Source organism: Pongo pygmaeus, chromosome 13, assembly GCF_028885625.2.
Source record: "Pongo pygmaeus isolate AG05252 chromosome 13, NHGRI_mPonPyg2-v2.0_pri, whole genome shotgun sequence".
NCBI lineage: Eukaryota > Metazoa > Chordata > Mammalia > Primates > Hominidae > Pongo > Pongo pygmaeus.
The window spans coordinates 88545793-88572968 of record NC_072386.2 but is presented as its reverse complement, the minus strand read 5'-3'; the positions used below and the strand labels follow the sequence as shown (position 1 = coordinate 88572968).

At 52.0% G+C, this 27176-nt stretch overlaps 1 protein-coding gene across 3 annotated transcripts in view; it reads left to right on the top strand.

Moving 5' to 3' along the window:
- Positions 1 to 25871, top strand: part of TBC1D2 (TBC1 domain family member 2) — a 56236-nt gene extending 30365 nt beyond the window's left edge. For 2 of the 3 annotated variants that reach the window (XM_054502149.2, XM_054502150.2), the window contains 8 exons: positions 4187 to 4582; positions 11804 to 11914; positions 14197 to 14384; positions 15822 to 16298; positions 21486 to 21606; positions 23223 to 23408; positions 24511 to 24632; positions 25294 to 25871. In XM_054502149.2, the coding sequence (XP_054358124.1) occupies positions 4187 to 4582; positions 11804 to 11914; positions 14197 to 14384; positions 15822 to 16298; positions 21486 to 21606; positions 23223 to 23408; positions 24511 to 24632; positions 25294 to 25501 (1809 nt within the window). In that variant the 3' untranslated portion in view covers positions 25502 to 25871. The remainder of the gene's footprint in view (positions 1 to 4186; positions 4583 to 11803; positions 11915 to 14196; positions 14385 to 15821; positions 16299 to 21485; positions 21607 to 23222; positions 23409 to 24510; positions 24633 to 25293) is intronic. The other variant, XM_063649750.1, reaches the window with a different exon arrangement.
- Positions 25872 to 27176: the final 1305 nt, after the last annotated feature.

Here is a 27176-nt window from a genome sequence, read left to right as displayed (position 1 = left end):
TTGAGAAAAAAATGAATCCACTCCCTGTGTACCCCCTGGTGTCATATTAAACCACAGGGTGACTTCAATACCCATTAAGGCATTATCTGTCCCCACACCTGCAGCACTGGCCCCACAAGAGGTTTGGGCTCTAGGAGATAGCATCAGATGGCTGATTGGCCGGGGACTGACCCTTGGAGTTGACAGAACTCCACCCAGCCTGAAGACCGTCTGCTCTGGCAGATGGAAGGCTGTTGTCTGTGGTGATGCTGGCCATCTGTTGGCGGCTGGGAATGATGAACCCCTCTGGGACCCTGCCTGCAGCCCTCTGGGGCCACCTTAGTTCAATCAGGATTACTGGGTAAAGGAACATAATTTTTTAGGAAACTCAGTGGGGCAACGTGTAGCCTCTTACTTTCCTAGAACTGCAGCCAAAAACTTCAGAGGACATGAAAGAGGGCTGGGAGGTACCTTGGCCATGTCAGCTTGGGGAGGGACACTTGGCACTTTCTCTTTCATGCTAGAGGCAGTTCTGAGCAGAGGAGGAAGCTTTAGCCCCATTAATGAGAAAGCTAAGATTCAATGAAGAGGCCACCTGAGCTACCCTCGTTAGAGTCACCTCGTTAGATACACCCCCACGGATCCAGAATGGGAACCGAGGCCTGTGCAACTCCAAAGCCCATGCCCCTTCATCTGACCCCTGTAGGGCCCACCACTGATGAAAGTAGCAATGCTCTAAAAAGATAAAGGATTATTTTTTAAAGATGATTTATTGGCTTTTAAAAATTTAAATAAAGTGACAACTTAGGTATCAAAATCTGAGATGAACCAAACAACTCGATTGAGAAATATTAAAAGTACCACTTGGGCCAGGCATGGTGGCTCACGCCTATAACCCCAGCACTTTGGGAGGCCGAGGTGGGAGGATCTCTTGAGCCCAAGAGTTCAAGACCAGCCCGAACAACACAGGGAGACCCTGTCTCTACAGAAAATAAAATAATTAGCTGGGCAATGTGGTGCATGCCTGTAGTCCCAGCTACAAGGGAGACTGAGGCAAGAGAATATCTTGAGCCCAGGAGGTTGAGGCTGCAGTGAGCCATGATTGTGCCACTGCACTCCAGCCTGGGCAACAGAGTGAGACCCTGTCTCAAAAAAAAAAAAAGAAAAAAAACACTTTAAAAAGCTTAATTTTATCAACCCCTCTATTGTTTTTTGTGTTTTTTTTTGTTTTTTTTTTGAGACGGAGTCTCGCTCTGTCACCCAGGCTGGAGTGCAGTGGTGCGATCTCAGCTCACTGCCAGCTCCGCCTCCTGGGTTCACACCATTCTGCCTCAGCCTCCTGAGTAGCTGGGACTATAGGCGCCCGCCACCACGCCTGACTAATTTTTTGTATTTTTAGTAGAGACGGGGTTTCACCGTGTTAGCCAGGATGGTCTCGATCTCCTGACCTTGTGATCCGACCACCTCAGCCTCCCAAAGTGCTGGGATTACAGGCATGAGCCACCACGCCCGGCCCAACCTCTCTATTTTTAAGAATTAGTCCTAAGACATTGCTTATAATCCAGACTTTAGGTTTCTTGAATTCATGACGTTCTCACTCCTCATCTTACAAGTCCTACTGAGGCTCCCTCCCTCTGCCCTGGTTCCTTTCTTTCAAGCCTATTTTATTCTGGTACAAGAATTCTGGGGGTGGGAGGAGAGCCTCCTGGGCTGGTGTCTCAGTTTTAGATTCTGGGAGCCAAATGCAGGAAGGAGACAGCTAGATGTAATGAAATAAGCTTCAGGGTCAACTCCCCAAACTGAGGGAAAGACACCCACTGGTCCTGCTCCTAGGGCAAGTCTGAACAATGATGTCTGTTGGTTATTTCCCTGGGCAGTCATCCAAGGTAATCTCCAAATCTCAGCTGAAGTAGAAAATAGCCTAGGCCCCCAGTTATCCTGGAACCACAGGAATGTTAATCTCTCTCCACTGAGCCCTGAGAAGCTGACTTCTTCATTCCGGACATTCCAAACATTCCCTTTTGGTTTGCAATCACTGTGCTGTCCTCACCCCGCCTTCCTGCCACACCCCAGGGCTCCCATAGCTCCATGGTAGCTCTTTTCTTCCTCCAGGTCTTTAATGGGGCTGTGGCTTGGCCACATCTGTAGGGCCATCCCCACCCTCATCTCCCACCTGCTGCTTGACCATCTCTGGCCCTTCTCATTCTTCACGGTTTCGTTTAAATGCTCTGGACTGGTATTCCCTGCAACCTCCACCCCAGACAGAAGTCATTGCCTTTCCCACAAACACCCTTGTTCCCCTGACTTGCAGTAGATCATTCCACTGCGGTGGGTCATGTTCATTCCCACCAGCCTTTGCAGTCCTTGGAGGTGGGAACTCTCACCAGTCCCTCTCTGGGCCACGGCACCTGGCTCAGGGCCTGGCCTGGCACCGAGTGGTGCTTGGTAAAGGTTGGATGGATAGATGGGCGTGTGGAAGGAAAACAGAAAACCAGAGAAAGGATGGTCACGAGTCCTAAGGTTTCAGAAGATGCAGGATAATGTGGTCATGTCATTAGCTTCTCCAAAAAAGTAATGGTTTTTGGCAGTTCTCCTCCAATATACAATTGTTCTTAGCAAATAAGCCTATCCAGCCAATCCATTCATTTTAATACTTTGGTGTGGTAGAGTTGACATGTCTCTAGGAAACCATGTTTTTCCAAATGAGAAGCACAGAGCAGGGCAGTGTTGCCTGAAAGTGATACCTACCTGGTATGAGTTCCACGTGGGCCTGGCTGCTGATGTCCTGATCCTGGCCCAGAATGAATTCACATCCCTGCTTTGGGAAAGATAGGCCTGAGTCCAGGCATGGCCCTCCCTGGGGAAGTTACAGGCTTAAAGGCACAGGGAGCTGAGCAGACCTTGAGTTCCTGTGTGAGTCAGTTGCCCCTGCTGAGGAATAAATCAGGCTCTGTTGTTTCTGAACTTTCTAGAGTGCCTTCCACCAGCTTTGCAGGCATCAGCTGGTGGGCTGAAGGGAACTAGGCACAAATGGGTTGAATGAGGCCCTCTGTGTGTGGCTTTACATGGGGATTGCCAGTGTATTTCCTCTTTAACCCTGCCTCAATTTGATTGGTAGTGACTGGCTGCTATATTGAGAATGATTCTGAGGCCTCAACTAGGCTGTGCAGGAAGAAGTATGGGAGATTAATTAGTAATGTCTGCCACAGGGATGAGATGGAAGAGTAATGCCACATAGCTGCCACCCCTGGTTTTCTTAGTGGCTGAGCACAGGCTTTGGAATCTGGCCGATTGAGATTGAATTCCACTCTACTCTCTGCTGGGCCTCAGTTTGTTCATCCCTGAAATGGATGTGTATATGTCAGGGTATGGGCTCAGCTGCTGTAACAAAAACATCTCCACTGGGCATGGTGACTCACATCTGTAATCCCAGCACTTTGGGAGGCCAAGGTGGGCAGATCATTTGAGTCCAGGAGTTTGAGACCAGCCTGGCAACATGGTGAAAACCCGTCTCTACAAAAAAAATACAAATATTAGCCTGGTGTGTTGGCATGTTCCTGTGGTCCCAGCTGCTTGAGAGGCTAAGGTGGGAGGATCAGCTGAGCCCAGGAGATTGAGGCTACAGTGAGCCATGTCTGTGCCACTGCACTCCAGGCTGGGTAACAGAGGGAGACGCTATCTCAAAAAAAAAAAAAAAAAAGTTTCAAAGCACTGTGGCCCAAAACGAGTGAGAGGTTTCTCACTCACATTAAAGAACCCAGAGGTAGGTGAGCAACTCTGAGCTGGGGGGGCAGCCCTTTCTCAACATTACCTTCTGCTGTGGGTCTGAGGCGGCCACTCTAGTTCCTGCCACTTCCCAGCCAGAAGCAAAGAGAACTGGACCAGAGGAGCATGTGTCTAGTGGTTTTAAAGGTAGGACCCAGAAGCTGCCCATCTCACTTTTCATTTCCCATTTAGGCAGAATAGTTACTTGGCTACACCTCACCATGGCTTGGCTGGGAGATGCAGTTTTAAGCTGGGGAACCATGTGCCCAGCTAACGGTCACTTGAACAGAGAAGGAGAAAGTGAGTGTCAGGATGAGATGCCACAGGGATGCTGCTGGGCATCTCTCAGGGTGGTTAGGAGAACTACTGATAACATATGCCCCACTCTGGCGCCCAGCAGGCCCTTCCTGAGCTCACAAGATGCTTTCCTCTCCCTGCCCAGGAGCTGGTGAAGATCCTGCACAAAGCACTGGAGGCCGCCCAGCAGGAGAAGCGGGCGTCCAGCGCATACCTGGCGGCGGCTGAGGACAAGGACCGGCTGGAGCTGGTGCGGCACAAAGTGCGGCAGATCGCGGAGCTGGGCCGGCGGGTGGAGGCCCTGGAGCAGGAGCGGGAGAGCCTGGCGCACACAGCGAGCCTGCGGGAGCAGCAGGTGCAGGAGCTACAGCAGCACGTGCAGCTGCTTATGGACAAGAACCACGCCAAGCAGCAGGTCATCTGCAAGCTCTCTGAGAAGGTCACCCAGGACTTCAGGCACCCCCCTGATCAGTCTCCTTTGCGCCCCGACGCTGCCAACAGGGACTTCCTGAGCCAGCAGGAGAAGATAGAGCACCTGAAGGTAGGGGCCTTCCCTCCAGGGCCTGCCAGTCCTGCCGGTCCTCTGTCCCAGCCCTCAGGGAAGGTGCGCTCTCCACCCCTAAGGGTTTGCTAGGTGGAGTGGGGATACCCCTTCATCCTAGAATATTCACATTAGAAACACATGTTGATGGGAATACTGCTCTACGCTTCTTCACTTTCTTTACCACAAGGCCCAGTGCGGTTTGCCTGGGCCTTGATTGACCCATTAACCAGCAGCCCTGGTATCCTGGGCTACTGAAAAGTGAAGGTGCCTCTAGATTATCAAATAAGAGATGAAAGCCCGATTAGCTAAGTGTGGGGCCTGGCCTGGTCAACCTCTCTTAGTGCCATCCCAGGGCACCTGAGAGCCCTAAGGGGCCAGCACGACCCTCCCCCCCCACAGTCCTGTGCCTGCACACTGTACCGATGACCTTCAGCTGCCAATAGTCACCGCTCCCATCTGTAGAATTTATAGGGTGTTTCCTGTGTGCCAGGCACTGCCCTCGGTGGGTGCATCGCCACATTTAGTCCTCGCGCCAGCCCTGTGAGGTGAGGCAGCCGCTGGTGTGCTCCCCCTTTACAGATGTGAATGCTGAGGCTGAGAAAGGTTAAGGAGCCTGCCCAGGGTCATGTGCTGAAGAAGTAGGGGAGCTGGAGTTGGGCTGGAGCTCATGTCTGCGGTCTGGTCTGTCTGCTTAGCTGCCGCTTCTAGCTACTGTCACCATCCCTGTTCCCCCTTTCCTCCCCTTCCTTCCCCTTCTCTGTCCCTATCTTTCCCTAGGCTTCCCCATCCCACAGGGACCAGTGATGTCACAGGGGGTAGGAACTTTATGTGAAGTGTGTTGCCTGCCGTGACCCACAGCCTCCTCTCTAAAGGGTTGTGACAGGAACTGTCCCACTGGGAGGCCTGTGGCTGTGGAGTGCACTCATAGCCTCCACTGTCCCTAAAGGGAGCTGTATAACCAGGATTCGTCCTGCCCTAAACCCTGCCACTCACAACCACATATGTACAGTCAGATGCCATATAATAATGGGCTGCATATATGACGGTCCCATAAGATTACAATGAAGCAGAAAAATCCCTATCACATAGTGACATCATAGCCGTCATAACATCATAGCACAACTTGCTACCTTTTCTATGTTTACATGTGTTTAGATACACAAATGCCATTATGTGACAGCCACCTATGGTATTCAGTACAGTAACAGGTGCACAGGTCTGCAGCCTCGGAGCAGTAGGCTACACCATCTAGCTGGGTGTGTAGTAGGCTAAATCACCTTGGTTTGTCCGCGTCCAGTCTATAATGTTTGCACAACAGTGAAATCACCTAATGACACATTTCTCAGAGTGTATCCTCATCATTAAGCCACACGAGACTGTACATATAGACGTATAACCTTGAGAACTCTCGTGCTACTCTATCAAAGAACTACTCGGTGAGGGCAGATGGAGAAAGAAAAAAAAAGAAATCAGGAAGCTTTTGAGAGAAAAGCTCTCAGTGGGCAGTGTTGAACAGTGGCCACCACCCAAGCTTTGAAGTCAGACTGACCTCTTTGACTCTTGGCCCTGCCTCTTTCTGGCTGTGTGACTTTAGGCATGTTATCTCACCTCTGTGTCAAATAGCCCAACTAGCCCTCTTGACTAGGGCTGTTAGAAGGATAAAGGAAAAGGACATGAAACCTGATTCCCTTCCCTTTCTTTCAGCAAAGACTGAAAACCCACATAACCAGTTCCCGAATCTTTTCCCTTATTTAGTCTGAAATCAGAGACTCTTTTGGGTTAAAAGAAAACATAACCTTTCCAATGCAAATGCAGCTAGATGATTAGAAAGCTCTCAGCCCTCCACACAGCAGGGAAAACTGCTTCCATCTGATTGCTTTTATACCCTGCCTGCCCCCAGCCAGGCGGCTTCCTCTTCTCTCCACCCATACTGCCGGAATCCACTGTGCAAGCCCCGGTAGAGCAGCACAGGGGTCAGAAAGATTTGTGGTGGTGCACGCCTGTGTTCCCGTCTACTCTGGAGGCCGAGGTGGGAGGATCGCTTGAGCCCACGAGGTGGAGGTTGCAGTGAGCTGAGACTGTGCCACTGCACTCCAACCTGGGTGAAGGAGTGAAACACTATCTCAAAGGAAAAAAAAAGAAAAAAAAAAAGAACGCTAGATCACCCAGGTGCCTCCAGACAGCCTGAGAGTTGATTGTAATCATGGACTCACTAGGAGACTGAGTGTGCCCCTGAATTTACATATTCAGGAGTTTTTTTTTTTTTTAATTTTTTTTTCTTTTGAGATGGAGTCTTGCTCTGTCGCCCAGCCTGGAGTGCAGTGGTGCGGTCTCGGCTCATTGCAAGCTCCGCCTCCCAGGTTCATGCCATTCTCCTGCCTCAGCCTCCTGAGTAGCTGGGACTACAGGTGCCCGCCACCATGCCCGGCTAATTTTTTTTGTATTTTTAGTAGAGACGGGGTTTCACCGTGTTAGCCCGGATGGTCTCGATCTCCTGACCTCGTGATCCACCCGCCTCGGCCTCCCAAAATGCTGGGATTACAGGCGTGAGCCACCGCACCTGGCCATGAATTTTCTTTATCAGTGAGCTCAGCTACATGGAGACTCTGGGTATGTGATTCACATTAACCAAGAATACACTTGCATATGATCCTCAGAGGCCCAGTGTTTTGTGCTTTGTGCTTTAAAGGGTTGCATAAGGCCAGGTGTAGGTGGCTCACACCTGTAATGCCAGCATTTGGGGAGGCTGTGGCAGGAGGATTACTTGAGGCCAGGAGTTAGAGACAAGCCGGGGAAACATAGCGAGATCCCATCTCTACAAAAAATAAAAAAATTAGCCAGGCACAGTAGCACGTGCCTGTAGTCCCAGCTACTTGGGAAGCTGAAGCTAGAGGATTGCTCAACCCCAGGAGTTCAAGACCAGCCTAGGTAACATAGCAAGACCCTGTCTCTAAAAAAAGTAAAATAAATTTGCTAGGTATGATGGCACCCACCATAGTCCTAGCTACTCAGGAGGCTGAGGTGGGAGATTACTTGAGCCACCCAGGAGTTCGAGGCTGTGGTGAACTGTGATCACGCCACTGCACTCCAGCCTGGACAACAGAGTAAGATGCTGTCTCTATTAAAAAAAAAAAAAAGAGGAAGAATTGCATGTAGTTGGTGTTCCTTATTTTTTAGCTCTTAGAAGACCCAGCAAATATCCATTGTCTTGAGTTTGAGGACAGAGAGTGTTCAGGTTTCCTGCCTGCCCTTTGATTGAGGAACCCAACTTTAGGGAATGCCCCTTGTTATTCAGACTTTGGTTTTGATAACAGGATCATTGACCTCTTGAATATCAGATCTGGAAAGACTCAGAAATCTAGTCTGCCCCACTCATTTTCTGGCAGAGACAGCTGAGTTGGGGCGAGGGAGAAGGACTGGCCCAGGGTCAGGCAGCAAGAGGCAGGGCTGCAGCCAGAACCTGGCCTCCCACACCCAGGCCACTGCCTTCCACACAGCACAGGGCCTAGTCCATGGGCATGGCCCAAAGAGAATTCCCGGGCTCCTGCTTCCTACAAAGGCAGGCAGGCTGGCTCTCTTCTTCCCTGGTCCCCCTTCTCCAGGGTTTTCCTTCTTTCATTCCACTGGTGACTGTCCTGTGGCTTTTCTCTTTTCTGAGGTTTCTCTTTTTCCTCCCTACAGTTCTGAGCCAAGACGAGCACTCAAGGTAGGGCATCGAGCTGGAGGGGGAGGTACTGCCCAACGCCGCCCACTGCCACTGCTGTTCCAGGCTGTGCTCACTCTACCTCCCTGTCCGGCATGTCTGTGCCTTCCCTGGGGCTAGAAGCAGGGTATCTTATGTGACAAAAGCCTTCTTTCCAAAGCCTTAGAAATACCAGTGTGTGGCCAAGCATGGTGGCTCGCAGTCCAGTGCTTTGAGAGGCCACGGTCGGAGGACTGCATGAGGCCAGGAGTTTGAGACCAGCCTGGGCAACATAATGAGAACTTGTCTCTACAAAACATTAAAAATTAATTAGCTGGGTGTAGTGGCACACACTTGTAGTCCCAACTACTCAGGGGCCTGAGACAGGAGGATCACTTGAGCCCAGGAGGTCAAGGGTGCAGTGAGCTATGATCATGCCATTGCATTCCAGTCTGGGTGACAAAGTGAGACCCTGTCTCTAAAAATAAAAAAAGAAAGAAAAATAAATAACTGTCCATGAGCACATCTAGGCCTGGGAGGAGGAAGGGGTGGTATCAAGGAGGGAGACCCAGTGGTGTGGAGCAGTGGCCGGCGCCAGAGCTGGGTCTGCTTTCTCTACGCAGTGTCTGCTGAGCACCTGCCATGGGCTGAACACACCTGGGTTTGGATCCTGGCTCTCTTTCGTGACAAGGGGAACTTACTTTCTCTGTGTGTGTTTCCTCATCTGTTAAATGGGAATTAGGGCACTTTAATATTTATCCCACAGCCTTGTGGATGTGAGGGAGATGGGCCAGGTCATGGTAGGTCCTTTCCTCCCTTGCGGGGGGCTTGTGGTATTTTCCCAGGCATTGGATTTGGAACTCTGTCAGCCGACTGAGGGGGTGGGTACAGGGTGGGGAATAGTAGCTCTCGAGCTGTCATGCCGACTCAGTGAGGGAGACGATGCTCACGCTCACGTTGCACTTGCCACATGCCAGGCACCATTCTGAGCATTTTGCACATATTAACTCACTGAATCCTCTCCTAGCCACATGAGGTAGTACTGTTATTATCCTCATTTTCTGGTTGAGAGGATGAGGTTAAGTAACTTGTCCAGGGGCTCAGTGGTCAAGACAGAATTTCCACCCAGACAGCGTGCCCGCAGCATTCATGCCACTGACCACCAGGCGGTGCCGGTACATGGCCAACGCCAGCGTCTTTGATGTGCTGTTATACTGTCTGATGGGTAGGAGAGGTCACGTAAGCCTGCATGCGTGTAGCCAGGAGACACCAAAGGACAACGCTTGGAGGGCAGGAACTAGAGTGTGGGCATCCAGGTGGATTCCAGCTGGTGGGGAGCTCAGATGGTGCCCGGCAGGAAGTTTGGTGATTAGGGCTTTAGAATGAGACAGTCCTGGCCGGGAACAGTGGCTCACGTCTGTAATCCTAACACTTTAGGAGGCCGAGGTGGAAGAATTGCTTGAGGCCAGGAGTTTGAAAACAGCCTGGGAAACATAGTGAGACCTCATCTCTACAAAATCAAAAAATGAGCTCGGCGTGGTGGTGCCTGCCTATAGTCCCGGCTACTTGACGGGCTGAGGTGGGAGGGAGGTCGAGGCTGCCATGAGCTATGATCACACCACTGTACTCCAGCTTGAGTGACAGAGCAAGACAAACAAACAAAAAGAATCAGACAGACCTGGGTTTGGTCACATCTGCCTTATACTGGCTGTGCCTTAGGCAAGTTGCCTACACTTTCAGAGCCTCTGAGGTCTCATCTGTGTCACAGGAATAATAAAAGAACATCCCTTCTAGGGTTGCTGGGGGGATAAGGTGAGAGGATATATGCCGCGTGGTGTTGGTGATGGGGGTGATGCCGGAAGCCTGCACAGCCTCTGTATTCGTAAGTTTCTATATCTCCAGACACTAAAGTGTTAGACTCCAGAGAGAGTAGGGAGTGGTCCAGGAAAGGCCTGATGCTCATGGGAGACTGGTCCCTGCACCACAAACAAGATTTTCACTTCTTGCCACGTAAGGATAGGATATGGGGACCATGGAGAAGAAGCAGGCAGAAACTTGCCAGCAGAGCGGCTGGCACACACAGCAGCATTTTTGAGAGGCAGTGAAGCTGGTTTTTTATCTAGGTCAGGGACAGGATTGGATAGGGGGAGGAGGGTGGCTGCCGGGGTCCAGCCAGGAGAAGGCAGAGAGCAAGCTGAGTGGATGCACAGCCTTTCAGCCTTGGCACAGCGAGGGAGATGAAAGCAGGGGTGGCCGGGGTTGGGGCACCACAGAGAGCCCCAGTGGAGCGGTGAGGGGTGATGTGATGAAGTCAGCGGGGGGGCATTCGTTCCCTGCCCTGGGAGCAGAGGCCCTTCTAGTGTGTCAGGCTCTGGGCGGAGGGCAGCAGCCCCTGGGCATGCATCGGAGCTTCCAGCCTGGGAAGACCTTGGAGATCATCTTGGCCAGAGTGAAGACCCACCCAGGGAGGGCCAGGACCACCTGTGGGCTGTGCACATGTGACCCTGATGAGGAAGTGCCCCAAACTACATGTGATGTTCTTCATTTCCAAATCAGTCAGGCCATGTCAGAGTCATCCTTGCTGCAGCATCGCTTGCACTTGCCTCCAGCCCATACATCAATGGGAGAGAAAGGGCCTGAGTTTCAGCCAGTAAATACCCTGGAATTGTGAGGTATAGCTCTAAGAATGTGTTATGTGACTGAACGGCTTCTGTAACGTCCATCCCAGCAGAATTGAGAGCCACTGCTATAGCTGATCCTTCTCTGAGGCTCAGGTCCTTGCTTGAACCTTCCCAGTGCTTGTCCGGCTTCTCCTTGTATGCCCCAGCAGCAGGGAGCTCATTCCCTCCACTGGATGGGCAACTTGCAAAAGGAAAACTCAGAGATGTTCATCACAGCATTATTCATAATCAAAAACCAACTGCAAACACCCCGGGCTCAAATTAAAAAATGACAGGAAAAGGATTATGAGTAAGTTCTGGGAAATTCACCCAATAGAATCATCACCAGAGGTTGAAAATGATCATTGGGAAGCTTATGTAGCAACATTGAAAGGTTTTACAAAGTGACACTGAGTTAATTTTACAGTATGATTGTAAATATATGATAAAATATGTTGATTTTAAAAACAAACACTACTGGAGCACTTGCTATGTTTTGGTCCCTGTACTTAGTGTTATCACACATTATCTCACTTAGTCTCCCAAATGCCCAGTAGGTTAGTTGGTATTTGCCCCTTTTACAGATGAGGAAACAGAGGGTCAGAGTGGTTCAGTGGCCTGCCTGAGGCCTTCCAGCCAGGACATCAGCCAGGGCTTAAATTCAGACCTACTGGTCCCTTTACCACATCATGCTGACATCAAGAATAGAGAAGGGCGCTATGAGTATTTTATTTTTCTTTCAGACTTCCTCTTCTGTTGCTATTATTGGAAATTTCTAAAGAAAAGAAGCTTTGGGGGCTCATTTGAGGGTGTGACTCCCCAGGACCAGGGAGATGTTTATGTCCAACTCATAACATATTTTGCTGTCTTCTCCAGGATGACATGGAAGCTTACCGGACCCAGAACCGCTTCCTCAACTCCGAGATCCACCAGGTCACAAAGATCTGGAGAAAGGTGGCTGAGAAGGAGAAGGCCCTTCTGACGAAGGTGCGGGGTGGGGCCCTATTCCTGCCGTCTCCATCCCTGGCCCCTCTGCTGGTCCCCATGCTGCCCACTCCATCTCACTCTCCTCATTTCCTGTCTGCCCCTCTCCCTCTGAACTGACCCCTTGTGAGCAGGGCCCATATCAGGTTCTTCTCCAGACCCCTGTGGTCTGGGGATTGAGTCATTTGTTCAGCAGCGTTCACTAAGTAGCTATGGGGTAGGGACATCAAGACCAATAAGGCTGGTTCCTGCCTGCAAGGAGGGTGTAGACTAGTGAGGGAGTGTAACACAATCAAGATGCACTTGGGGCCAGGCGTGGTGGCTCACGCCTGTAATCCCAGCACTTTAGGAGGCCGAGGCGGGTGGCTCACGAGGTCAGGAGATGGAGACCATCCTGGCTAACACGGTGAAACCCCGTCTCTACTAAATATACAAAAAACAATTAGCCGGGCGTGGTGGCAGGCGCCTGCAGTCCCAGCTACCCAGGAGGCTGAGGCAGGAGAATGGCATGAACCCGGGAGGCAGAGCTTGCAGTGAGCCGAGATTGCGCCACTGCACTCCAGCCTGGGCAACAGAGCAAGACTCTGTCTCAAAAAAAAAAAAAAAAAAAAAAAAAGATGCACTTGGGCTTATGGGATTCTTGGGGGCCCAAAGGGAGGAAGGAAAGTCAGGGGGGGCTTCCTGGAGGAGGTACCTTCTGAATTGAGCACTAAGGATGAGTTAATGTTATCCAGGCAAGCAGTGGAGAAGGACCTTCCAGGAAAAGAGACAGCATAGTAAAGACGTGTGGTCTGAGAGGTGGGGGGCAGGGCTAGAGAGAGTGAGACATGAGGCTGGAGTTGAGGAATTTGGAGTTTACTCCAAGGAAACTGGGGAGCTGAAGGATTCTGAGTGGAGAAGTCCTCAATCAGACTTCTGTTCCTGTTCCAAGAAGACTGCTGTGACTGCTCAGGAGGGTGGGCTTGAGAAGGTGGGCCTGGAAGTGGGGAGATTGTTTGGAATCATCAGCAGAAATCCCTAAGAAGGGGCCTGGTGTGGTGGCGCAGGCCTGTAATCCCAGCACTTTGGGAGGCCGAGGCAGGTGGATCCCTTGGGGCCAGGAGTTCAAGACCAGCCTGGGCAACATGGTGAAGCCCCACCTCTACCAAAAATACAAAAATTAGCTGGGCGTGGTGGTGCACACCTGTAATCCCAGCTACTCAGGAGGCTGAGGCATGAGAATCATTTGAACCTCTACCAGGAGGTAGAGGTTGCAGTGAGCCGAGATCGTGCCACTGCACTCCAGCTTGGGTGACAGAGCGAGACTCTGTCTCGAAAAAAAAAAAAAAAAAAGCAAGCAATCCCTGAAACAGGTGTTAATGATGGGACTCAGGAAGCAGCCCAGGCGACAGTGGTGGGCACCAGGTGGGATAGGTAGAAGAACAGGCACAGCTGGAGCTGGAGCCCAGCAAGTGTTTGGAGATGGCGACCGGGCAAGGGTGCAACAGAATTGTTCCCCTGCTGCCACCCCAGGATGAGATAGGATTCAGGGTGGCCCAGAGGTCATGGCAGTGCTATGAGCGGATTTTCACTGTCCCTATCTCACAAAAATGGAAAACAAGGAACTTGCCCGACTTGCCTAGCACCACCCAGCTTGTATAAATGGAAACACAAAAGTTCAAGGTGAGGTAGGGTTGGGGGGAGTGTCCCAAGCAAGGGAAGAGGGTGCAGGAGGGCTGTGAAGTGGGAGGGGTGTGTGTTGGAGGAACAGAAAGAGCCTAGGTGGCAGTGGCAGAGAGCACGAGGGCAGTGTCCATCCCCTGGGTGCTGCTCAGGCATACCACCTGCAGAGCTTGCTCTGTGCCAGGCACCCTGGGAAGGGCTTTATACACATCCGCTCATCTGATCCTCACCCAAATCCTGAGGCAGACTTTGTATGATCCTCATTTTACAGATGAAGAAGTTAAGGCACAAAAAGGTTAAGTAACTTGCCACAGGCCACACAGCTAGCAATGGCTGAACCAGGATGGGACCGTAAGCTGTGTAAGAGCCTGTGCTGTTTCTGCACACCCCTCTCCTCTTTCTTCTGAACCAGCTTCAACCTGGGCCTGGGCCTCTCTTGCCTGCCTTGCTGTAAACCACTGGCCTCAGGGCCCATCTCCTTTCCCTTATACAAAGGTCTGGGAGTTGGGAGTGGGGCAGATGAGAGCTGGAAGGGCTGTGCTGCCTAAAGCTGTTCAAGCCTCAGGCCTCTGGGGTGGCCCAGCTCCCACCAGGTAGCCTGACCAGCCTTTCCCTGTTTGCAGTGCGCCTACCTCCAAGCCAGAAACTGCCAGGTGGAAAGCAAGTACCTGGCCGGTCTGAGAAGGCTGCAGGAGGCCCTGGGGGATGAAGCCAGCGAGTGCTCAGAGCTGCTGAGGCAGCTCGTCCAGGAGGCGCTGCAGTGGGAAGCTGGGGAGGCCTCATCTGACAGCATGGAGCTGAGCCCCATCAGGTGAGCCTGGCGGCCCAGGGAGGGCTGGTCTATGTGAGCTGGCGGCTCCTCCCCAGCTGCCTTGCTGCCAGGTCCTGCTAACCATGTGCAAGTCCTGCACAGCATTACCTCCTCTGATCTTCACGCATTAGTGTGCGGCTGCAGCTGAGATGGTTCACGCTCAGAGGAGGCAGCCCCCTGCCACGGCCCTATCATACATTTGCAGCACAGGCTGCCTCCAGAACCCCATGCTTTCCGTTTATCCAGGCTGCCTCCCAAATGTGGCTGCCTCCCAGATGTGCCTGTCAGAGAGGGGACGAGGGGAGACAAGCAGGCCATCTCTGCACCAAGCCCTTGCTGAGCACAGTGGACATGGGCAGTTAAATATAACAGAAAGGAGGGTGGCTATGCTGGAAGGCCCCTGGAGGCTGAGTAGTCCAGTGGCAGGAGCTCGAACTTTGGAGCCAACCCTGGCCCTCTCGCCATGTGACAATTCCCTTTACCTTTCTGAGCCTCGTACTCAGCCTCTTAAGATATGTGCAAAGAGCTGGGCACAGTGGCTCACGCCTGTAATCCCAGCACTTTGGGAGGCTGAGGTGGGCAGATTGCTTGAGGCCAGGAGTTTGAGACCAGCCTGGGCAATATATTGGAATCCTGTCTCTACAAAAAAAAAACGAAAAAACGAGTGGTTGTGCATGCCTGTAGTCCCAGCTACTCGGGAGGCTGAGGTGGGAGGATCACTTGAGCCCAGAAGGTAGAAGCTGCAATGAGCTGAGATTGCAGCACTGCACTCCAGCCTGGGCAACAGAGTGAGGCCCTGAAAAGAAAAGAAAAGAAGGGGGGAAGGGAGGGAAAGAAAGAAAGAAAGAAAAGAAGGAAAGAAAAGAAGGAAAGGAAAGAAGGAAGGAAGGAAGGAAGGAAAAAAAAAGAAAAGATTTGGGCAAACACACCTGCTTTGCAGGATCATTAGGATTAAATGAGATTGTGCAGGCAGGGCACAGAGTGGAGGTGAGTCAACATTGAATAAATCAAAGGCCGTCTGGAATGGGTCCCCAGCTGTCCCACCTGTCTGTCATTGGTGCTGTCTGTTCCCCGTCCATCCCTGCGCTTACTGGCTGTGGTAAGTGGGGTTCTGTATGCACAGTGCAGGACTTCTTGGGCCTAAGGCTGCATGGAGTAATAAGAGCATTTACTGTGTACCAGGCACTATCTAGGCCCCCAGCATCTTACAACAGAAGATGTCGTTGGGTCTTTAGGAGGCAGAGCAGGGATTCCTATACCCATTATACAGATTCGCAACCTGAGGTTGGGAGAACTGAGGTGACCTGCCCAGAGCTGTGTGGTTAACCCTCAGTGAAGGCAGGGCAGGAACCTGGCCTGGGGTCCTCCCAGTCCCCACCACTGCTTATCTAGGGAAGGGCTCTGCAAGATGTTGCTAACATGGACTTTTGCTGGCAGTGAGTATGATGAGTACGGCTTCCTGACGGTGCCCGACTATGAGGTGGAAGACCTGAAGCTGCTGGCCAAGATCCAGGCATTGGAGGTACGCTCCCACCACCTGCTGGGCCTCGAGGCTGTGGATCGGCCGCTGCGGGAGCGCTGGGCTGCCCTGGGTGATCTTGTGCCCTCAGCCGAGCTCAAGCAGCTACTGCGGGCAGGAGTACCCCGTGAACACCGGCCTCGTGTCTGGAAGTGGCTGGTCCACCTCCGTGTCCAGCACCTGCACACTCCAGGCTGCTACCAGGAACTGCTGAGCCGGGGCCAGGCCCGTGAGCACCCTGCTGCCCGCCAGATTGAGCTGGACCTGAACCGGACCTTCCCCAACAACAAACACTTCACCTGCGCCACCTCCAGCTTCCCCGACAAGCTCCGCCGGGTGCTGCTGGCCTTCTCCTGGCAGAACCCCACCATCGGCTACTGCCAGGGCCTGAACAGGTGAGCCACCAAAGCCCAGTGAAGGTGTGACCTTTACCTTTTGGAGCACAGGTCCCCAACCCTCAGACCGTGGACAGGCAGCCATCTGTGGCCTGTTAACAGGGCCGCACAGCAGGAGGTGAGCAGTGGGCGAGACAGCAGTACCACCTGAGCTCTGCCTCCTGTCAGATCAGCGGCAGCATTAGATTCTCACAGGAGCATGACCCCTATTGTGAACTCTGCATGTGAGGGATCTAGGTTACGTGTTCCTTATGAGAATCTAATGCCTGATGATCTGAGGTGGAGCAGTTTCAAAACCACCTCTCCCCCACCCCAGTCCATGGAAAAATTGTCTTTCATGAAACCGGTCCCTAGTGCCAAAAAGGTTGGGGACCGCTGTTTTAGAGCACTGCTGTCTCTCTTTGGAGCCTCCCAAGAACCTGGAGACATGAGCCCAGGTTCCCCACCCACAGGCTGGTGAGAGGACATGTTCAAGACAGAGATGAGCCAGAGCTCAGAGCTCCAGGCCCCTTGTCCCTGCTCTGTCCTTTGATTTGTGCTTGGGGATGTACAACTTACATGGCCCCTCAAACCTTGGCCTGCTGGAGTCTACAAGTTAAGGCCCCACTCGCATATGGCAGGACTCTGGATCAGGAATCGTTTGCTTTCAGTGAAACCCATGCAGAAGACCCAGGGAAAAGAGACTTTCTAAAAGTTACAAGGGGAGTTCACAGAAGCCAGGAAAAGAAAACAGAGCTGAGGACCAAATGGTCATTGGAAGCCAAGGCAGCTGCTGTCTGCAGCAGGGCCGCAGCCCTGCACAACCCCAGGAGGCAGCCTTCGTGCCACAGTCCTGGGATGCCATCCCCTGAGCTCGTATAGCACCAAGGTACTGCTCTGCTGCCCTCTGCAGCTGCATGGCCTCTGGCCTCTCTTCATTCTGCGTGTCTGCTTCCTTCTCTCTCAGCAGACCAGCCTCTGTCCATTCATTCATTGGACATTTAGGGACCATCGAAGCTGTTAGAATGGAGACCTCAGCCCCTGAGTCTTGGGCCTTTCAACGAGTCTTCCCACCCCACCCCCATGTTCTAGTTCTAAATTCCCCAAAGAAAGAATCTGATTGGCCCAGCCAGGAATAATTTCCACCTCTGGTCCAATTGGCAGGGGACGCAGGGAGGGACTGGAGTTAGGGGATGAGGTCACCTGGTTCACAGGGCTGTCTCCGCTCCAAGACTGTGAGGGACTGTCATCCCCCCGCTCCAGCCCCAGCTATTTCAGTAGAAGCTGCATAGTTGCAAAAATCTTCCCAAAGCAAGTTTTCACTCAATTTAATTTAAGCACACATATACCTAAGCAAAATTTACATAAGCCATGCTGCTTTTTTTTAGGGTAGGTGGTGTGTGACATTTATTTAACACAGAATCAACATTCAGTGTCCTTACTCAAATTTGAGTGGTTCCCAAAGGTAGATATTTTTCATACTCTATTTCCAGCCTAAAATTGGGTGAAATTGAGCATGTATATGTACAATTCCTGGGAATTAAGAGTTAAACTCCAACAGTAATGCCTCTCAGTCAAAGCCTCCTTGGAAAATGTGTTCAGATTTCATGCCACACTAAATGTCTGCCACAGGTCAGGTCTGTAGAAATTTCATTCATTCAACAGTCTGACAAAAGCCCCTGTATTTCTCATTTGTTTGAACATGTTAAAATCCAGAAGAAACAAAACCTACAAAGCCTCTTCTAAGAATAGTTGTGAAGGGAGCTGGAAGCTATGAGATCAGAATGAATAATAATTTTTGCATTTCACACAAGGACCAGGTAGGAAGTAATGCATAATGGGGGCCTCTTGGATTCCAGGTGTTTAACACCTGATGGCATTTAATCCTCACAAAAACCTTCACTGGCGCCACCATGCCCAGATGAGACATGAGAGGGTCTGAGAGGCTGAGGAACCTGCCCATTGCCTCACCACAAATGCTGGCCCGGCCAACTGCTCACCCTGGCCCCTGGCCCCCAAACCCAGTCCTTTCTACAGCCTCCTCTCTCTCCAAATAGCAGTAGTCAGAGGCTGTGCTGAGGCCTCCCAGAAACCTTTCTCCTATGTAGATGTAACCTTCTCGAGACCTGCTTTGGGAGTTCAACCTGTGCTGAAGGGGCAGAGAAAAATCCTATAGCAGGAGGGGCACTTGAGATAAGCCTCATAGAAGGAGAAAAGCTTCTCCCTATGTGGAAGGAGGCAGCACACAGGCCACAGAGAGGCGCAGAAGGGACAACTGAGACCAAAAGAGGCGGAAGGTCCCCAGACGGATTTTCTAAAATATCTTTCTCTGAATAGTATTTTTACTTAAATTTGATATGCAAGTGCAGATAATTGGTATTCATGTAAATATTTACTGCTTAAAACAGAAAGTTACTTGTAATAGGCCGGGCACGGTGGCTCACACCTGTAATCCCAGCACTTTGGGAGGCCGAGGCGGGCGGATCATGAGGTCAAAAGATCAAGACCATCCTGGCCAACATGGTGAAACCTTGTCTCTACTAAAAATACAACAATTAGCTGGGCGTGGTGGCGTGCGCCTGTTATCCCAGCTACTCAGGAGGCTGAGGCAGGAGAATCACTTGAACCAGAGAGGCAGAGTTTGCAGTGAGCCGAGATTGCACCACTGCACTCCAGCCTGGTGACAGAGCAAGACTCCATCTCATAAAAAGAGAAAGTTACTTATAATAGAAAGCCTGTTCAAATGTGGCAAGTGCAATGTATTGTTTTGGAGGCTCTAAACCCAAGCCTGCAGGTCCCTGACACATGTCTTCTTTGCCATCTAGTGGTAACCATTAGAACTGCATGTGTGGGCCCAGCGCCGTGGCTCACACCTATAATTGCAGCACTTTAAGGGGCCAAGGTGGGTGGATCCCTTGAGCCCAGGAGTTTGAGACAGCCTGGGCAACATGGCAAAGCCCTGTCAAAAAATACAAAACACAAAAAAACAAAAAACAACCTAACAACCTAGCCAAGTGTGGTGCCACATGCCTATAGTTCTAGCTACTCGGGAGGCTGAGGTGATAAGGGGGCAGAGGTTGCAGTGAGCCATGATCATGCCACTGCACTCCAGCCTGGGCAACAGAGTGTGTCTCTGTCTCAAAAAAAGAAAAGAAAAGAAAAAGAACTGCATGTTTTACGTCTCAAGATGACAGACCCTGCCTCTAAGGCAGCAAATCCAGCTTGTTTAGTGATGGTCTAATGCTAATTTAGAGCAAATGTTTTAAACCTATGAAAATAAGTACGGTGCTTTAAAAGTGGTTTGTTTCTTCCCCCATCACACACTCTTTTCTTTGCAAGCCTACCTGGGCCCTAAATGCCTTAGGTTCGAATTCAGCCATACCCCTGAGCAGTTAGTAAGCCCTAGCAACCAGCCTCAGATAACTGACTTTTTAACATGTGCTGAAGTCTAAACCAATGCTGGCAGCTAACTCCCTAGACTGAGGCCATCCTGAGGCTCAGGGGGAACAGGGTGGGATAGAGTGGAGAGAGCACTGGGCTAGACTTTGGGAGCCCTGGGTTCTATTTCCACTCTGCCACCAACTGACTATGTAATGTTGAGCAGGTAACTTCTGCTTTCTAAGCCTTGGTTTTTCCACCACTGCAATAAGGAGTTTGTCTAGACCAGAGATGACCAGTAGGAAGCAGCTACCTGGAGCCCTGTCCCAAGAGAGTTTCTGAGGCAGCCTTCAGACTCAGTGGGAAAGAGTACTGTGATCAATTACTTATGTCTACCATGGGCTTAGACAAAGGGAATGCTGCCATGATCAGTTAGTTATGTCTGCCTTGGGCACAGACAAAAAGTATAGAGGCCAGTGTATCTCACGTTTGCTATCCTTGAACTCAGTGACCTATGGAGGTCCCCTCCCCACCAACTCTGAGAGAACAGAGCTTCCTATTTCCCAGGAGACCTGTAACTGTTCTCTTCATCCACTCAGCTTCGACTTAGGAAGGTTTTGTACAAGTATCTGAACCAAATTTGGGAGAAATTCCTTCCCAATCTACTGGTGAAAGAGAAGGGATATTTCTTCTTTTGAGATTCAACCATGTTTCTAAGAGTTGTGAGCCTCAAAAGAAGGTGGAGGTCATGAATCCAATCTAGAGAGAACCCAAAGAAGCATAAATATCTGGATGAGGGAATGTGTTCCTTAAATGCTCTTATGACCAGAGAGTCAGAGGCTTTCTAAAGCGACATCTCCCCAGGGTCCTCTGAGGAACATTCATTCTACTAGGCCCCCATGGATGCAATGGACAACAGGGGCTCTGTGGACCCCCTGGGTGACCCTGGGTTAGAGTCAGCCACACAGGGTTTTGTCACCACAGGACTTCTCAGAGGCTTTACTAAGACAGTGTGCGTCATAAGCCTCTCAGGGGCTAGAATGGGCAGCATTCCCCAGATATCTTTGAATATAGAAACTTGTGCTCACCTAGCATCTTGGGAGAACAGTAGTCCCTGGAAGACATTTCTGGAAAATGCCTTCTTGGATTGGCCCAGGATGAGAGCTGCCAGGGAAGATGGGAGAAGTAGAGAAAACAGTACTTATCCCAGGAAGACTTCCCTGCTCAGCCCTGTGGGTTTTTGTTTGTTTCTTACCCATGATTTCATTAGAGCCTTATGCTAACTTGGTGGGGAGGGGAAGTAAAGGAGAAAAAAAGCTATGTGCATTGAGCACCTCCTAAATGCCAGGCAGTGAGCGAGGCACAGTAGGTCTGTCTCAAGACGCCTCATGGCCCCAGGGGGATAGATATTGTTAATCTCACTTTTATAAAGAGCTCACTATGTGGCAGGCACTGTGTGGGGCACTGAATGAGCTCTGTTCATCCTCAAAACAGTCCTGTGATTATTATGAGACTGAGGCTTAGAGGGGTTCAGTAACTTGCCCAAGGTCACCCAGGAAGCCGCAAGATCAGGATTTACCCAAGCAGCCTGATTCCAGAGCCCCTGCTCTGAAGTGAACCCCATTGCTCTGGAAATCGCCAGTCATCCTCCCCAAAAGAGCGTTTGTCTCACTCCAGGTGCCAGGAGCACCCGTCTGGTTAGGGAGTGGGATTGCACTGATGCTCACATGGAAGGACTTTCCCCTAGAACCCAGGAAGCCACCTCTGCCATGTGCTACCTGGCAGGGCCATGGCTTCTGTAATCACTCCAGGCCTTCCCTACTACTCCAGGCTGGCGGCCATTGCTCTGCTGGTCCTAGAGGAGGAGGAGAGCGCCTTCTGGTGCCTGGTGGCCATTGTGGAGACCATCATGCCCGCTGATTACTACTGCAACACGCTGACGGCATCCCAGGTGAGTGGGGCCGGGGGGGACTTGGCAGCCTTGTAGGGCAGTGCCCCAGAGCTGTTCCTAGAAGCCTGTGACTCTCAGGAAAGTTGGGAATCTCTCAGGCTTCCATTTCTTCCTCTGCACTGTGGGAGTGCATTTGGCTGCACGGAAGAGAAGCCCAACCTAACAACAGCTTCAATCGGGGATTATTTTTCTCAGATAGTGAATGACAAGGCAGTACTGCAGGGTTCAGGCTCCTAGCTCCCTGCTCTGCCATCTCTGCCGTGTGGCCTTCATCCTCACACCCATCACCTCCTGGTCACAAAATGGCTGCATCACCTCCAGCGCTGTGGGCATGGCCTAGGCCAGGAGAAGCAGAAGGTGAACACCAGGAGCTGGCTCCCTGACCCAGCAATTTCTACTTGTAGTTTATTGGTCAGAACTATTTCATGGCTGCCCTAGTTGTAAGGCAAGTTAGGAAATGTACATATTTAATTTTTACATCTTAAATCTCTGAAATTGATGTGTGTTATATGACCCTCTTTTTCATATTTTATTATGGAAAATTTCCCACATTCAAAACAATAGAGGGAATAGTATAATGAACCTCCATGTGTCCATCACCTGGCTTCAGGTATCAACCCAAGGAGCCAGTGTTATTTCTTCTGAACTTCCATCCGCTCCTCCTGCTTTATCTTGAAGTAAATTTCTGGCATTGTATCAGTTCATCCATAAATCCTTCAGTAGGTCAATGGCATCTTAGACTAGGGGAGTTACCTTAGGTTTTGAGCTGGACACTTGGCCTCCGTAGATGACCCAAGGGTCTGGGTGAGGGAGGAGGGGAGCTACTGGCTGTTTGCCACAGCTGACGCTAATGCCTCGAAGAGGACATAAGTGAGGGGAGAGGACTGAGCAACCAGCAGTTCCGGGAAAAGCACGGGGAAACTCAAATGGAGTCATCACAGAGGGAGGAGGAGAACCACGGAAGAACCATGTCTTGCAGCCAGTGCTGAGAGTGGTTAACCCATCCAGTGAAACAAGGACAGAGACATGACAGTGGTCACAAGAAGAGGTCACTGGCCGGTGTCGCCAGGAGCACCCTGCTTTGAGAAGATTCCATGATGTCCGGCGAGGCAGGACATTATGCGTTCCCACGCACACCTGTCCCTGGACCAGACATCCGCCTAGCATCTTAGGTGTCAGGCACAAATTGGGTATAGAGAAGGGTCTGTGGGTGTCAGCTGATATAATCCTAGAGACAAAGCTTCCATTTCGCCAAGGCCCCTGGGCATGAGACCAGTGTCTCTGAACTGCCAGCAGGATCAGCTGGCCCCTGAGCCCCTGCTTGGCTCAAGGGATTCAGATGGATGAGGGGGCGGAGAACGTGCCAGCCCACACGGCTCCACTGCAGAGCCCAGTGCCCCAGTCCAGAGGACTCTGGCCTATGTTAGGAGCAGCGGAGTGATATGATGCTGTACCTGACTCCCAGCTAGACTGGTCCCTGGCTCCCTGAGGTGCCTGGGACCTGCCCAGAGCAGCTTCAGGACTGTGTGTGGACTGACTGGGTAGGAATGCTGGGCAGGGAGGGAGGCAGCCCTACTCTGGGGCTGCAGATGACAGGCCCTCTCGCTGCTTTCCAGGTGGACCAGCGGGTGCTCCAGGACCTGCTCTCGGAGAAGCTGCCCAGGCTGATGGCCCACCTGGGGCAGCACCACGTGGATCTCTCCCTCGTCACCTTCAACTGGTTCCTTGTGGTCTTTGCGGACAGTCTCATTAGCAACATCCTCCTTCGGGTCTGGGATGCCTTCCTGTATGAGGGGACGAAGGTAGGGTGCAGCCAGGGGATGGGCAGGGGGCCCCTGAGCAAGTCCCTTCACCCATCTGGGTCTTGACTCTGCCCCTGGAGAATGGGAAGACAATGCTTACTTGTCAGGGCTGTTAAACGTCTCCTGAGAGCATTGTCAACTGTAAAGTGCTTTGCATGTATGAGAAGTAGTGGTTCTGCCTCTGAAGATATATCCTAAAGTTGGGGGATTTCCCTTCCGTGGAGAGGAGGCGTCAGCATGATCAGAGAGGCACATCCCTAAGCTGTCCTTGCCCCCTAGTCACCTGGGCCCTCCTTTTCTTCCTCCTGTTTGGACTAAGCCTTGGATTAAAAGATCGGAGCTCAGGTCTGGACCCAGCTCTGTACTGACCTTGCCCAGAGACCTTGGGCAGGTCCCCCAACTCAGCCCTAGTTTACACCTCAGTTTACAAAGCACCCACAGATTTCTCATTTCTTTCTTTCTTTTTTTTTTTGAGATGGAGCCTTGCTCTGTCGCCAAGGCTGTAGTGCAGTGGCGCGATCTCCACTCACTGCAACCTCTGCCTCCCAGGTTCAAGCAGTTCTCCTGCCTCAACCTCCGGAGTAGCTGGGATTACAGGCATGCGACACCATACCTGGCTAATTTTTGTATTTTTAGTAGAGATGGGGTCTCATCATGTTGGCCAGGCTGGTCTCGAACTCCTGACCTCAGGTGATCCGCCCGTCTCAGCCTTCCAAAGTGCTGGGATTACTGGCATGAGCCACCGCGTCTGGCCTGTCATTTCATCTGGTTCTTGCCAAAGCCCCACGTAAAGATACAGATTAACTCCATGAGATTCAACAGGGGTCGTGCCTCACCCACAGTCATGGGACAAGACAGGCTAGAGCCAGGACTCTGTCCAAATCCCCAGATTTCAAGCTGTGCGTACCCCCCACCCCCCACCCCGGGGTATTCAGTCTCCCCCAGCCCCCTGGAGCCCTCCCCCACACATTGTGCCTCCAGGCCTCAACTTCCGCAGCCAGTCCACGGTCTTCCATACTGCCCAGGTCTGTCAGGTTCCTTCCCTCCGGGGATGACCTGCCTGGCCCCCCATGCCCCACCTGAGCCCCCACTCTACCCCCAGGTGGTGTTTCGCTATGCCTTGGCCATTTTCAAGTACAACGAGAAGGAGATCTTGAGGCTACAGAATGGCCTGGAAATCTACCAGTACCTGCGCTTCTTCACCAAGACCATCTCCAACAGCCGGTGAGGACCCCCCACCCCTGCCACTCCCACCACTCACACACCCCCAGGACACATAGCAGAGGGGAGGCTGATGTTTGCCAAGTAGAGATTGGTAAGTGACGCTGATGCTCGTATTATAGCTTAGAAATCTTTGGGGAAGTCTGACTGTCTGAGTGATATGTCTGCCCCCTTAACATGGCATTTGAGGCCTCCACGGAGTTTCATTTTTTGCCCACCTTCCCCTACCCTGAACACCCATGGCAGTGATCCTGGAAAACAGAATTATACGAGTTCCTAGGACAACCCCACCTCTAGGCTTTTGCCTTTGCAGTTTCTTTTACTTAGAATGCCTCTTTGCCCCTTCCACCACCACTATCTTCTTTGCCTGGTCATCTTTTATTCATTCCTTAAAACTCAGCTCACATGTGGGTCACCTCCTCCAAGAAGCCTTCCCTGACCAGCTCTTCCCTGCTGGGTTAGGTGTCTTTCTTCGGATCTTCCTCCTGCCTCAGTACATATCTCTGTGGGTGGAAATCATCTTATTCATTGTTTCCTCCTGAGGGCAGGGGTCAGGGCTCAGCCACAAAGGCAGAAGGAATGCGGGGATGTCTGTCTGGGAGAGCCGGGTAAACGCCGGCCAGGTGGGGCGACGTGCTCTGGGCTGATTGTGCCCTCCTCCCAGGAAGCTGATGAACATTGCCTTCAACGACATGAACCCCTTCCGCATGAAACAGCTGCGGCAGCTGCGCATGGTCCACCGGGAGCGGCTGGAGGCTGAGCTGCGGGAGCTGGAGCAGCTTAAGGCGGAGTACCTGGAGAGGCGGGCATCCCGGCGCAGAGCCGTGTCTGAGGGCTGTGCCAGCGAGGACGAGGTGGAGGGGGAAGCCTGACTTGGCCACCTCCCCTCCCCACAGCCTTCCTCACCCTTGGCTGGCAGACCCACTGGAGGTCAGGCACGGACCAGTGGCCCAGCCCTGGGTGTCCCATCACCATGTGACCCTGGACACGTCCCTTCCCCTCTCTGGCCCTCAGTTTCCCCACTGGGACGTTGTGTGCTGCGAAGCCGTTGGTTGGGCTACTTCTTCATAGGCACTTACTTACCCAGGGATGCCACCCTTTCGTCACCTCTTCCACAGAGCACTTTGGCATGTAAACAAGCAAGAGCACTGCCTCTATAGGGTAACCTGGAACATTCTCTAGGTTATATCAGTATAAAACAATGTAAATGGTGGAAATCATTCATAAGCTTTGGAACTTAAACAGTTCTCAGTTACCAGTTGTTCCTGGATGGGCCCACGGTGCCAGGGTGTGCCACCACCAGGCTTCCAGCCTAGGGCATCTCTGGCTGCTATTTCTGTGAGCATCTGCAGGGCCAGCCCCTGCCTGGTTCCCTGAGATGTTAGGGTTTTGTCTTTCTGGGTAGCAGCTCCTTTTCAGTACTGCCTGGGTCTGCATTCCAGGACGCTTTCCGTGTACTGAAGCCTTTTTCCAGAAACTGGCCCCTGTGCCCTCCTTTCTGCTCACAGCCCATTTTGGGGGGATCCCAGGGAAACCCCCTGTGCACCACCACCAGGAACTTGGTGTGGGGGTTGGGCAGAGAGCCCTGGGTCAGGTGCCCCACTTGTGACCTCCCACTGCCCACTTCACAGGCTGGGGCACAGAGGGTCACCTCTCCTCTGAAAAATGGGTGGTTGGGAGGATGGGAGAAGGTGGCAAGTGGAGACTGCTGCAGCACAAGCCAGGGCTGGCTCATCACAGCACCCACTGTGGCCCCAGCCCAGCGTCAGCCTCCTCCAGGTCCCTCCTCAGCAAATAGAGGCTTCAGTCTGTCCCCACCTGAGACAGGGGGTCAAGGCCATACCAGTGACTTTGGCAACTCATTTCTCAGCAAAACCCGTGTCTGTGCTGGCCTAGCCTTGAGCTGGCTGTCTTTGGTATGAAGGACTGGGCGTGGGGGGTTTTCACACAGAAGCCTCCTTTCTGGAAAACCACCCAGGATTAGGGGACACTGCCCTGGAACCTCCTAGCTCTGATCTGAGGCTCCCATCCGGGCTGGGGAGGAAGCTTTCCCCATCACTGGGGACCATGGACAGGCCCCGTGGTGGCCCTGGCTGGTCCCTAGCCCCACTGTCACCCACAGGTGTGAATTTGAGGGGTTGGCCCACCAGACTCCCAGTTCCCTACATTGCACCACCTGTGCAGCCTCGGGGAGGAGACGCTCAGGGTTCCTCTCCTCCCTGTCCACGTGGGCTCCTGGCTGGCCCGAGGGCTCCGCTTTTCTGTGAACGCCCTGCATTGGGGCTTGACTGCCTTTCTCATTGCTAAACTTTTTTCATCTGCTGAGGCCCTTTCACCACCAAACTATTTATGAAGTGTGATGGTGGCATGAGGGTGGCCTGGGGGTCCCAGCTGCACCCTGGACAAGCTGGATACTGCGCCCCTAAGTTGGTCATCAGGATGATGAGAGGTCCAGCCCCATGGGGCTCCCAGGAGGGCTAAAGCAGGTAAACTGGTGCAGAGCCTGGAGCCTGGCACAGAGGAAAATGCCACCCATGGGAACGAGCA